We start from the raw sequence: 13914 nt of genomic DNA on the forward strand, positions 1-13914 counted from the left end.
TTTGCCCCACGTACTTGTGTTGTTTATATTCATTCTTTGTAATTTGATCTATTTTCCATTTTTTGTAGGACTCCATTTTAGTTTTTAGATCATCAAGATCACCTGGTTAAGCCAGGATAGTTTCTTGCCATACTTTCTATCTTTCCTACACAGTGGAATTGTTTGCTCTTATGCCCTTAATAATGTCTTTGGAAAACTGCCAACTGTCTTAAATTGCTTTTTCTCTTAGTCATGCTTCCCATACTATCTTCCTACCAACTTCCTGACTTCGCTAAAGTCTGCCTTCCTGAAATCCAGAGTCTTTATTTTGCTGTTAAAACAGAGGGAAATATGCATTTTTTCGTTGGCATAATAGTACCTCCATAATGCATTTTTCTAATATTTCCCACGGTGGAGAAAAGCATTCTGGCATTCATCCATTTCAAAGCCACCAACAAAACCAGCAGTATCTCTCAATATCACTTTCTCCTCTCAATCATTCAAATTTGAATAAGAGGCAAGGTGTTTACTGTTTGTATAGCTACTGCATAATGCCATTGAAGGCATAACATATCATCTCGTACAGTACAGAAACCATATACTTAACTGCACATAAAGTATAAGAAGGCTAAGAAGCAAAGATCCAAATTGTAGCACTTACTCAGATGAGTAATCCCACAGATACCATTGTAATTACAGGCAATCCCCGAGTTACATACAACATAGGGACTGTAGGTTTGTTCTTAAGTTGAATTTGTATGTAAGTCGGAACTGGCGTTCAGATTCAGCCGCTGCTGAAACTGACCAGTGGCTGACTACAGGAAGCCCGAGGCAGAGTTGCTCTGCCCTGGGCTTCCTGGAATCAGCCCCTGATCAGTTTCAACAGCTTCAACAGCGGCTGAATTTGGATGCCTGGGACAGAGCAGCTGCGGTGCTGCAGGGTAGGTCCCCGCAGCGCCACACCTCAGTGCTGCGGGGACCAACGCGGCAGCACCCCAGTTGCTCTACCCCAGGTGTCCCCAAGTCAGCTGCTGCTGAAACTGATCATCGGCTGATTCCAGGAAGCCCAGGGCAGAGCAACTCTGCCTCGGGCTTCCTGTAGTCAGCCGCTGGTCAGTTTCAGCAGCAGCTGACTTGGGGACGCCTGGGGCAGAGCAGCTGGGGTGCTGCCGGGTTGGTCCAGTAGCGCCGAGGAGCGGCGCTGCGGGACCAACCCGGCAGTGCCCCAGCTGCTCTACCGCAGGCGTCGTCGGCGAGAAAAGCCTGGTCTGCTGGGGGAGGGGGACACTAGCTGCGCCCCCCCTCCCCCGCTCCCAGCAGACCAGGGAGACGCGGGTGGCAGGACCGCCGAGACGTGCTCCCCCTAGCAGACCAGGGAGACATGGAGCAAAGCCGCGGAGCACGTGGGCAGCGGGACAGCCGCGGCGCGTCTGGGCTGTCCCGCTGCCTGCGTGCTCCGCAGCTTTGCTCCGCGTCTCCCTGGTCTGCTGGAGGGGGGCTCCCCCCCCAGCAGACCAGGGAGACGCGGAGCAGCTTTTCTCGCCCCGGAGGACGCGGGCGGCGGGACCACGGCGTCTGGGCGTCCCGCCGCTCGCGTCCTCCGGGGCAAGAAAAGCCCCTTTCGTAACTGCGGATCCGACATAAGTCGGATCCGCGTAACTCGGGGACTGCCTGTACTGTGTACGATCTGCAGGACCATATTTGATCTTTATCATTTCCACCTACTCTAGCAGTATTTATTTTGTTATGTATTAACAGCTATTTAAAAACAAAATTGAATCAGACCACTTGATATGAACTTTATTTACATTTATCAATAAAATGTATTCCTACATTAAACCTCCTCTCTTGTGTCCTAATAGCCGTAATTAATAAGTGCTTTTCCTTGTAAGAGAAAACAAGAACATTTTGCATTTGTTTTCATAAGCTTTTACTTAGAACAAAATATTCCTTCAGGCATATAAATTAGGGATGTTAAATTTTGTTTAATCAACTAGATGATGGATTTTCCATCAACTAATCAATTAGTCAATAAGCGAGGGAGCCGCAGCGCTGTTAGTTCCTGGCCTCGGGAGCTAACTCCGCTGAGGCTCTGCCTTTTAAATGTATTAAGAGACTGACAGCTCTTAATACATTTAAAAGGCTAAAGCTCAGCAGGGGGGACCCTGCGCAAGCCAAGACAGCTGATTCCTGGCTTGTGCTAGGTCCCCCCTGCTACACACCAGCCTTTTAAATGTATTAAGAGTTGGCAGGCTCTTCATACATTTAAAAGGCAGAGCCACAACAGGGTTAGCTTCCAGGCCCAGATGCTGACATTTAAGGCTGGTGCACAGCGGGGGGGAATCCAGCATGAACTAGGGCAGTGGAATCCTGGCTCGCACTGGGTCCCACCCCACGCTGCGCTTTAGCCTCTTAAATGTATTAAGAGCCTACTGGCCAGGCCAGCTGATTTCTGGCTCACACTGGGTCCTCCTGCTGCACACCACCCTTAAATGTAAAAAGGCTGGAGTACAGTGGGGGGACCCGGCATAGGAGCATATTTAATACATTTTTTAGTTCAAATAGGTGTCATTACCTGTGTTTCCCTTTTCATCTTCTCTGATGTGCAAATCTTTCATCGAGGTCTCCAACTCTAGCAGATCTCTAAGTTCTTCCTTGTAGACCTCTATATAAGATACTTTCACACTGAAGTCGGTATTATGGTTTTCAGAGATGCTCTGAAATATTCCTTGTATAGCACGTGGAATGATACCTTTTTCATCCTCTGCAACAGATGCTAAAATATAAACAGAAATGCAGTAAATGTATCTTTAGTATAAAGTTTAAACTTCTGAAATGTGAACAAAAGTCTGTGGCCTACAGCACTAAGCTGCCAATGAAACTGAAGAATTTAGTCCTGTCAAAAAGTCACATTATATTCATAACGTTGAATGGCTGAATATTTGTTGACAATCCTTAACAAGATTCATATTCAAGCTCCAAGAAATTACTTGTTAATGTAAACCAGTGAGCAACATGGTGGGTGGCTCAGGTTTACAACAGTGATGCATTTGACTAATATGTTTCTCACAAGCCACATTTCACATTCAGGGATTACTGATGACTACCTCAATGACTACCTCAATTTCAGCAGGTATCTCTTGCTCCAATAAGGATTTAATGGCAGTTCATAAGTGCCCATGTGCCAGAAATAGGAGACAGTATTTAGGAACACTTCTTATTCATTCTACCAACATATAGCTCACCAATACCATGTCAAACTCCTGCTTTTAAATATCAGCAAAGATCTCAGATATTATTTATTCCACGGTATGGAAGTTGGTTGGGTATATATGAGAGGCTTCTGAGTGGCTCATGCCTTCTAACCAAGAAAATGAGAAGTTGTCCCAGCTAATCAGTGACTATGGGTAGATCTACACTGAATGCTTATTTCAAAATAAGCTATTCCGGAATAGTTATTCCAAAATAGCTTATTTTGAAATAGCACTTCTATACTGCAGGGAAGCCTCAAAATTAGTCCGAGGCAGGCTTCTCTAATGTAGATGTGCTATCTTGATTAAAGCCCCAAGAGGCACTGGGGAGGAATAACTTAGAATGGCCCTTGTGAAGGGCTATTTCAAAATAGCAGAAGTGGAGCATTTACACACGCCTAATTTTGAAATAGCTATTTCAGAATAGGCATTATTCCTCATAGAATGAGGTTTACAGATTTTGGAATAAGCTGTCTGAAATTATTTTGAAATAATGGAATGGCTGTGTAGACGTTCGCATAGTTATTTCAAAATAACATTAGTTATCTTGAAATAATGGCGCAGGGCTGGCTTGGATACACCCTTAATCAATGTATGTAAAAAAGTTGCCAAGCTTTTGAATAGCCTCCCCCTAGTAAGGGATACATCTTCTTAATTATGGAGGAAAGGAATTTTTATCTTCATACTGGATTGGTACTGGACCAGATAAACAATGCCCCCACTGCTAGTTTTGATGCCCCAGCAGACAGTGTAAAATATATTAAGGGTTTAATTTGGGTTGCTGGACCTATGAATAAAATATTTTTAAGTGAGTGATTACTTCATGAGACTGAAATGGATGACCTCACTGTTAGACTGAATATGGGAAATGAGGACTGTCAAGTGTTAGATGCGGACCAAGTGAATGGTTTATTATTTTTATCTTTAGCTTTTACCAATAGCACGTTTGATAATTTAATAATAGATTATTTTAATCCACATATTAAATATTTAGACACTTTGGAAGACCCATATTTTAGTGAAGGGAGACATTTTAACAATAATTTTTTATCTACTGTTTTTAATAAGGGTTAATTTTAGAAATTTTACAAATAGTGGTAAATTGAAAGATGAGATTTTCTATCTGAAATATCCTCATAGTATTCAAGTGAAATATTTAAAGAGCACAAAAATATTCTGAGCACTGAAGTACTACAATGATAGTACACTAAGGTAGATTAGATACTACAGCATATAGATTAGATTGATTTGCTTAGCATTGCTGGTTTTAGATATTACTAAATAAAGTTAAGAGCAAACAGGTTAAAATAAATGAGAACTTGATTCTCAAGCATAGGTTGAGATTAAATTTGGAAGATAAGGGCAAAGCATCACAAATAATCCTATTTTAAATGTGGGTCAAATCCTGAAGCTCCCACCAACCTCAGATCAGTGGCTGGCATTGACTTAGTGTTCGGGGGGTGCAGAGGAAAAGCACTGCACTTGATATTTCTCAAGGTACTTGAGTACAGTCTAATTTAAGACAAACCCCTTTTCTGGATAGTTCATCTAACTCATGTTTGGTCAGTAAAGTATATTAGTTTAGAATAGGGATGTAACAGTGTTGTGGTATAAACAGGTAGCTAATAAACATGAGCTTATTGGTTAGCCAAACTCAGCTCCTGGTCTGGTGCCCCAGGAGTGGGGTGAAAGGTGGGAGCTGGTACGCGCAGGGTTGGTTTAGAAGCCAGTTCCCGGGGAGCAGACTGCGCATAACTGTGTAACCACTGAAATTTTCAGCACTTACACAGTTAATCAATTACATGTATTTTAACGTCCCTAGTTTGTAGTAGTGTTTTCCATTTAGCCTTTTTTTTGTCAATAACATAGAGCTTCAAAACTGATTGGCAATGAGCACTATAGGAAGTTCTCAGATACAGACAGACTTTAGCACTGTTTATGCTGCACAGATACAGTTGTAGGAATTACTTACTGCAAGTGAAGCCAGCCCAGTGTTCTAATGGGAAAAGTCAATCAAGTAGCAAGAAAACAAAAAAACCACACACACATAAAATCTCAACAACCAGTCTGAACCACTATTCGCCTCATGTTCTTAAATATACACCTGCAGAATATAGTTGTTATAGTTATAGTTTATTTTACAACTATGGCATCGCTTGCCATGTGTTATTTATTTGGTTTAGGCAAGTACACTGGTCACAATCACAGAAACAAAGTAAACTTTGCAACACATACCAATATGACCTCCACCAATGGTGTATGTCTTCCCAGACCCTGTCTGTCCATAAGCAAAAACTGTGGCATTATATCCTTCAATTAAAGACACAACTAATGGTTTAATGCAAGTTCTATAAACTTCTTCTTGGGTTGAATTTTTGCCAAATACAAAATCAAAAGTGAAGACACGGTCTTTCCCAATGATAACTTGCTGTGTGTTCGGGACCAGTCTCACACATACTTGATGGTTATGAAGAATCTCTTTGGAAAGCAGTGGTCTTATTCTTACAGCAACTTTTACTGGAATCTCTTCCATGACAGCCTCCAGTTTTAATACTTGACCTAAAATGTTTTCTTATGGTTTTTGTCTTCACGACATTTTCAATCTTCTGCATCTAGAAACAAAGTTTTCTGAATTATAAAGTGAACATAAGTTCATTTCCCAATGACTTACTCAACTTTTCATTTTGGAAAAAGATATCTAAAGAATATTTGAGTAAGTAAGTGTCTGTCCTGTAAAAATGGCACAGAATGGTCCAGTCCAATATTTCTTCAGTTAGTAATTTCTCTTTCTCTCTTAATTACAAGATCAGCAAATTCAACCTGAAATCTGAAAGTCAGGTGTTTTTTCTGAATATGGCATCATTACATTAGTCAGCAGTTCTCCACCAGGGGTATGCCCTCCTTCCAAGGTTTACTAAACTTTCTATGGGGCAGTTCTTCCCATTCACTCACTGGGTTGCAACACCACTCAGTGAAATTTGGTGCATTTGCCACTCCATCTGACAGTGGGGTGCCACCAACAAATTTCACTGAGTGCTGTTGTGATTTAGCACAATACCCACTAGAACTCTTCAATACTGAAATTGAGAAATACTGCCTTGAAAACTTTGTGGATATTAAGATGTGCTTTTGGCCTAGCCTATGCACAGTTAGACAGCAGGATCAAAGGACTGATTTACGTCAAGCAGAATCCCCTTTACTGGAATCAGTCTATTAATAGTTCCAGTTCTACCTAGATTATATTAGAAAGTGCCATTTGATAAGGAGGGTAAGGAGAGTGGAGCTCCAAGAAGGAAAAAAAAAGCTGTGAGGGGGAAGGATGACATGATTCCAAAAAGGCTGAGAACTTCTACATTAAGTAATAAAAATAATACCATGAAAGCTTACTTATCAATTCTATTGATGAAGCATGTGCTCACAAATAATCCAACTCACTCTTCCACAAGCTATCTTGGCTCTGTAGGGGATACAGAAATAAAAGCACATTAAAAATGTCTTCCACTTAAGATAAGCAGATGGGATTTGAAAAGCACATGAGAAGCAGGTTGTATATGATAAGAAAGTGTGATTTTAAATACTCTGATTAGTCTGATGCAGAAGTCAGTCCTTTTTAATCCGTGTTAAGTACATACCTAATTAAAATGAAAGTTTTTTGTTTGCATTTTTTTAAACAGGTAACTTATAGCAACTGTGGTTCCACTCTTGTAGAATGGATGAATGTTTTCCCAGTGATTTTTAAGAAACTTCTGGAAACCTGAGTTTGTCAGACATGGATAGACACTCTCTTAGGACACTATAGATTCAAAGCTGACGTTATGGAAAGGCTGTGTGACCCCAATCACTTCTGTTCCAAGAGTCCTATGAAAGCAGAAATGAGAGGAAGAGGACATCTTTGTGGGTTCTATTGTTTGATGGAATTCCATATACAGGTTGGACATCGCTTATCCATGGGACTGGACCAGTCCCGAACTAGGGATGTAATAGTGTAATTGATTAACCAATAAGCAAAAGGTTATAGGTTAATGCTGTAGACTACAGGCATTTCCCCCCAGACCCCACCAATAAATTTTTTAGCAGGCTGGCTAGCAGGTCCAGGACCTACCCCTGCTGCAGCTCTGCATTTAAAGTGTAATAGGAGCCAAGCAGGCAGGCAGCCCGGCTCAGTTCTGTCTTGCACCAGTTCTGGGAGCTCAGACGCTCCACTAGATAGGGGCTGCTGCCACCCCCGGCTGCTACTGCTTTATCAGAGTCAGTAGCAAAGGGCGACAGGCAGCTGGTCTGTGAGGGCAGCTCCCACCTGGCACCCCACACTGCTGCCTCTGATACAGAGACAGTAGCAAGGAGTGGCAGAGGGCTCCTTGGGAGTGATGCTGAAGCACACTGGCTGCTGGCCCTGCCCCCAGGGACTATATAACAGTCGACTAACGGATATGAGTTCATGAGGTTACTCAACTATTCAATATTTAACATCCCTATTCTGAACCAAGGAATTTGCTGGACTAGAGAAGTTTCCCTGCCCCAGCCCCCAGCTGCTGATTCTGCCAGCTCCGCATATGTGTGAGGGAAGCGGGGGAACTACCTCTAGCCCCTGCTGGGCTGCCTGCTGGGTTGCTGGCTCTGCTGCCATTGCCCAGGCCGGACACCCTGCCATGCTCCAGCAGCCCACACTGCCACAGACTGTCTCAGGCTCCAGCCTCACGCTGCCATGGGCTGGCTCTGGCCCTGGTCGGGTTGTCAGGGGCTGCAAAGGATTTTGGCTCCTGTCCCAGCCCCACAGCAGTCCAGGGGCTCTGGCTCTGCTTCCACAAGCTATCCGGAGCTCCAGCCCCATGCTGCCGAGGGCTACTAGGGCTGCTACCAGCCCCAACCCTGGCCCCACTGCCGCGGGCTGCTAAAGACTCGGGCTCCTGCCCCATGGCAGCCCACAGGGCCTGGCCCCTCTTTTGCAGGTTGCCAGAGGGTTTAGCCCCAGACCGCATTGCCACAGGCTGTCAATGGCCCAATCCCGCGCTACCGAGGGCTGCCCCCACCCCGTGCCACAAGCAGTGGAGGGCTGCTGCTGGATCCAGCCCCAACTGTTGGGGGCTGCTGACAGTACCAGACTCTGCCCCGTCCCACTGCTTCAGCCCGATCCCTCCTAGATTGCCCTCCTGCCACTAGATTATTGGGGCTGGACCATAGATGTTGCTGGATGGGAGAATTCTGGTTTTGGGAGGTGCAACCTGTATGAAAAAATGCATTTTTTTCATTAAAAACCCCCCACAAAATTCAAATATGTGAAAATCCTGAGTGGGGTAATAGAGGCATTAAATGAAATATTTCACAAGATCTATCTAAACATTTTCAGCATATATAAAAAAATGGATTGTAGTCTAATAATACACAGAATAGTGCAAGCACAGAGCAGAAATACGACTGTTTGCAGTGTAAAGAGTAGAAAGAATTCTATTGTGTGATAGCTCAGCACAAGCAAACCCCATCCACTGTCCACACAAAGTATTTTTTTTAGTTTATTTCTACACAGAATTGTTTTTAGTCTGAAAAAAAATATCACAAACTCTTTAGATACCAATTGAAATATAAATCAGTGTTTACACCTACCAAGTGTATTATCCTTTACCTTATTAAACCACCAACCAACCACCATCTCCTTTACCTTGCTATCGCAAAGAATTATGGAAAGTTGTGGAAAACACAATGAATGCAGAGCCTTTAATTAATAGATCAGGTCACTAAAATGGGCATCAGGATATCTAACTTCTGGGTCCATGTAGCTTTCATGTAATATGTAGCAACTGAAATGTTTAAAACAAGGATACAGCTAATAGCTCTTCCTTTGTTCACCTAGTGCCAATATTATGCAGAAGTATTATACTAATATATTGGCTTATGATCACAAATATTCTATTTCCCTATACAGGCAGTCCCCGGGTTACGTACAAGATAGGGACTGTAGGTTTGTTCTTAAGTTGAATCTGTATGTAAGTCAGAACTGGCGTCCAGATTCAGCCGCTGCGGCTGAATCTGGACGCCAGTTCTGACTTACATACAGATTCAACTTAAGAACCCCAGGCATCCCCAAGTCAGCTGCTGCTGAAACTGATCAGTGGCTGATTCCAGGAATCCCAGGGCAGGGGCTTCCTGTAGTCAGCCACTGGTCAGTTTCAGCAGCGGCTGACTTGGGGACGCCTGGGGCAGGGCAGCTGGGGTGCTGCTGGGTTGGTCAGTGGCGCCGTGGCTGTCCTGCTGCCCTCGGGCTCCGTGGCTTTGCTCTGCTTTGCTCCCCGTCTCCCTGGTCTGCAGACCAGGGGGACAGGGAGCTAAGCGGCGGAACACGTGGGCAGCGGACAGCCCAGACGCATCTGGGCTGTCTGCTGCCCACGTGCTCCGCCGCTTTGCTTCCTCTCCCTGGTCTGCTAGAGACCAGGGAGACGGGCCCCGTTCGTAACTGCGGATCCGACATAAGTCGGATCCGTGTAACTCGGGGACTGCCTGTACTCCCCTCAACACACCACAATCTGAAAGACAGACTGGCACAAAACTGTGATATATATTAGGGATGTTAACTAACATGTATTTTTGTAAATGTGTGGTTGCTGGATTTTCTAGCAGTTACATGTTTACATGCAGGGGAGGGGAACAAGCGGGAGCTGGTACTAAGCTTCCTTTTTACGAACACCAGCTCCCACCTGCACCTCCCACCTCTGCCTCTGATAAAAAGGCTGCAGCACTGGGGTACATGTGAGGAGTTGGCTTACAAGCAGGTTCCACACAGGCACAGGCTCCTGCCTCCACCCCTTTGCTACCTCTGATACAGAGGCAGCAAGGGGGGTGGTGCATGTATCCTTTATGATTAACCAATGAGCCCAGACTTATTGGTTAATCGTGTAAACGGCTACATGCTAACATCCCTTACATATATATAATTTTAAGACGTCTATTATGAATTATTCACACAAAGGCTTTTAGCCAAAGTCATCATTGTGCACATGCAGAAGATGTCAGTGTCCCTGCTCAATTATTATTATTATTAAAATCGGGCTCAGAAATCATCCCCAGACTAAGCACGGGTTCGGCTAACAACAAAGCCGCGCTGCTGCACTCTGTTTGGAAAGGGGGCTCACACGCAGCGGGAGTGCCGCTGTAGCTTCCTAACCCAGGGCTCGAGAACTACCTGCCAACACGGGGCACTGGCCTGGGACGGCGCCAGGAGGCCGGGCTCTCAGACCCGGCTCTGCCCCTGCCTCTGGCCACGTTGCTTAACTTCTCCACCCCTCAGCGCCCGGCCTGTGGCAGGGGGATCAGGCTGCTCCCCTCTCCCGGGGCGCGGCTCCTCGGCTGAGCAGCGTGACTGCTCCGTGCTCCAGGGCCATGCCCGGGCGGGACAGGCTGCAGGAGGCGGCCCGGCTCCGGGGCTCTCCGGCTTTTCTCCCTTTCCCTCGCCTCTGGGGCCAGGCCGCCGGGCCTGTCTGCGGGCGGGGCCGCTGCCAGGAACAAGCGAGGCTGCGGCATGGCGGGGGGCTGGGGAGGGAAGCACCGACCCGCGGGGCCGCGACAAACCCACCTGCTGCTGGCCGCGGGCGTAGAGCGAGCCAGGCCGCTTCCCCTCTGTTTACACGCCGTCTCCAGGCAACAGCGGAACCTTCCGGACCCGGCCGCTTCTGCCAGCGACGCCGACGCCTCTGCCGCCCTCCAAGAGCGGCGCCTCCAGCCCGTCGCGGCGCCCCCTGCTGGGTCCGGTGAGAGGCGCTGGCGGCCAGCCGCCCCCCTGGGACCTGGCCGAAGGCTTCGCTTGCTGCTGGCTGTAAAGCTCCAGACCGGAGCATGCGGGTCCCGTTCGGCTCTGGCTGCTCAGATCAGCCCTCACAGGCCCCTGACTTAAATTTCTGGCGCACCGGCTGGATCACCTGGAGCCTTGTCCAAGTCCTGGGTTCAAAAATCAGACCTCAAAACAGTGTGAGACTAGACTGGGGGGAAAAAAACCCAAACCTTTTGTTTGTAATCAATACCTTTTTGTAATAAATATTACATCTTTGGGTCTCTGTTCTGGTTTCTGAGATTTGTGCTAATATCCGGTTTGAGGTGGGGGGGGAGATTCTGTTGTCCGGTTTCCTCATGCCACCCCGATCAAGCTGTTCTCTGCAACCACCAGTTAGAAAAAGAAAAAATTGTGACTATCAGTCACTTGCTGCCAGGAACTGGGACTTCAAGACAGACACCAAACAGGGGCAGCCAGTCCATATACATGAACTAGGCAGTAGCCTAGGGCGCCAAGTTAAATGGGGCACCAAATGGTGGTGCAATATCATTGAGGGATTTGGAGGTGGGGGCACTGATTACATGGTTCACCTAGGGTGCCAGTTGCTGGCAGCAAGTCTAGGGCCACCCCTGACACCAAGTATTACAAAACTTGTAATAAAATCAGGAGAGTTGGCACCATCCTAAGCCCCAGACTTGTTGGGGGTATTGCCATCCTCCAGGTCACCAGATATATAGGTTATGCAGCTGCCCTAAGCCATTTTACCTTGCAAGTGTTAACCACCAGTCACCGTGTCATGCCTTACATGTTAACCTGCTCCTTTAAGGTCCATCCATCAGGTTACACAGCCACATTCTGCATTGTGCAGAGACTCAACTCAACAGCCATTTTGCCATCTGATCACATCTCTGTTACACAGTTTTGCTTATGGTGGGTGCTCTCTCATAACTAAATATAATAGCCTTTCCCAACTAATTTCAAGCTTCCCCCCAAACCCCCCCCCCCCCCCAAATTATCTATTGTCAATATTGGTGATGTGCTGACAATATTTTCAGTGCTGCGACACACACATTAGGAAAGTACCATCTTATGACCAAAAGAAAGCAGACACGGAAGAAGTAGAGTACACTGAATCCTAAAGCACCCAGTGACCACGGTTTAGTGTTTTTAAACAAAAAAACACCCTAGCCTATAGTTACTAATGGTTCACTACTTGGCCTGGCAAAACTGAGGTTTATGAGGACATTTGGAAGAAAGGGTTTAGCAGACTGGAATTAGGAGAGTATTCCACATATGGGGGGTAAGGGAGGATTGTGAAGAGAAGTTGAGCAGAAAGTTTTATTGAGGTACCATTCACCTCTGCTCCAAGCAAAATATCTTTAAGGAAGTGAAGTATTAAGGTGGATACTGTTAATTTAAAATTTGACCACACTGGGTTGCAGTTCCTATCCACAGCAAAAGAATTATTTCCGACTGTGTGTTTGACCCTATGCTCACTGGGCAACAGCTTCTGAAGTTTAACATTAACACAGCAGAGGTTATTAGAAGGATGCAATAGAGGTCTGAAAAAGAGATACAGCTATTCACAACAAAAAATAACTAAACCCAAACCCAAATAGACAGGTAATAGGTGTGTTTACTGATGCAATGGAAGGGAATCTATAAGGGGTGCTGTCCTAGTTCTATCACCTATGCATTCTCTTTGGTGCTGCTTGTTAAAAAGGATCATGTCCGTTCAGAATGTCAAATCTGTTCACATGCACAGTAACACAAATATCAAATCTAACAATAACGTTCAAAAGAATGTAACTCTCCTCTCCCTCTTACTTTAGCCAAGTCACTTCCTAGACTGGCAGCCCCAACTCCCATAGCGCATTCTGCAAACAGCAGCAGAAAGGTCCTTAGCCCTTTAGTACAGAATAACTGTATACTCATCTTAAGCCTTGTTTATGTAGGACGTTCACAGGCCTCTCGGGACATTTGAGTTATCCAAACACTGAAAAGAGCATTCAAAAATGTTACGTGACATTTCCCCACACTAACAACCCCAAAGCAGTCCAAAAATGCAAAAGCCAAACTTCTACTTTTTTACAAAAATGAAAATATGAATGTCTGTAGATGTTTTCAACAATGATGCATAAGACTGAGTCAATCTGAGAATATTAAAGAGTCAAGTTGTTGTAAGTCATCTATCCATAGAATATACACCAACTGATTGGGATAGCCTGGAAGTTGATGCTAGTGAGGGAGAATTTGACTCATTGTAGTTGTTACCTCAGGTATATTATTGGTTTTGTGGTGCATTTGTCCAGCAATTCAAGGTGGCCTATGAAGAGTCAGGCTTATTGGGGAGCCAATCTAGTATCCATTGCTGTTCTCATAGTTTGGACAATGTGATTGTTTGAATGTGAAAGTATTTTGAGTTAAGATTAAATGAATGAATATGGTGATGTGTTTGGGGTGGGTAGCTGAGGCTTGTCCATTGTTTGTAAATATTTTAGGTAGGCAACTATGCCATCATTGTGAAAGATGCTGGAGTATGGGAAATCAAATGTACAGCTAAAAAATGGGAAATAATTAGCTATTAGTAGTACTGTTGAAAAGAATCAAGTAGCTATAGTTTATCACAATTGAATGAATCAAGAATGTTTGCCAACTTCTGTGAACTTTGGGACTTGTGATTATCCCCTATCCTTGCACAGGGGAATCTTATAACTTCGCATAAATGTTTCCATACATGTTACCAGGTCAATACTAACCAGGAAATTGAGTTTCCAAATGATACTTTACAAGGTGTATTTTGTACAACTATTATTAGAATAGTTTGTGGAGTATTACTATGGGGGAGACTTCAGTCATACTGATCTATGAGGAAAAAAAACTGGGCATGTGTAGTTTTGAAAAAAGAAGTATTATTATAAAGAG

At 44.9% G+C, this 13914-nt stretch overlaps 1 protein-coding gene across 2 annotated transcripts in view; it reads right to left on the bottom strand.

Moving 5' to 3' along the window:
• The window catches only part of KIF27 (kinesin family member 27), a 60447-nt gene extending 48475 nt beyond the window's left edge, over window positions 1–11972 (bottom strand). The window contains exons 1-4 of one of the 2 annotated variants that reach the window (XM_089779244.1): window positions 10795–11970; window positions 6618–6687; window positions 5466–5842; window positions 2555–2755 (exon numbers count right to left, since the gene is read on the bottom strand). In XM_089779244.1, coding sequence (XP_089635370.1) covers window positions 2555–2755; window positions 5466–5763 — 499 coding nt within the window. In that variant the 5' untranslated portion in view covers window positions 5764–5842; window positions 6618–6687; window positions 10795–11970. Of the gene's footprint in view, window positions 1–2554; window positions 2756–5465; window positions 5843–6617; window positions 6688–10794 lie in introns of both variants that reach the window. The other variant, XM_089779245.1, reaches the window with a different exon arrangement.
• Between the last annotated feature and the right edge of the window lie 1942 nt (window positions 11973–13914).

The sequence above is a fragment of the Pelodiscus sinensis genome, chromosome 6 (genome assembly GCF_052426305.1).
Source record: "Pelodiscus sinensis isolate ZL-2025 chromosome 6, ASM5242630v1, whole genome shotgun sequence".
In the NCBI taxonomy this organism is placed as follows: Eukaryota; Metazoa; Chordata; order Testudines; family Trionychidae; genus Pelodiscus; species Pelodiscus sinensis.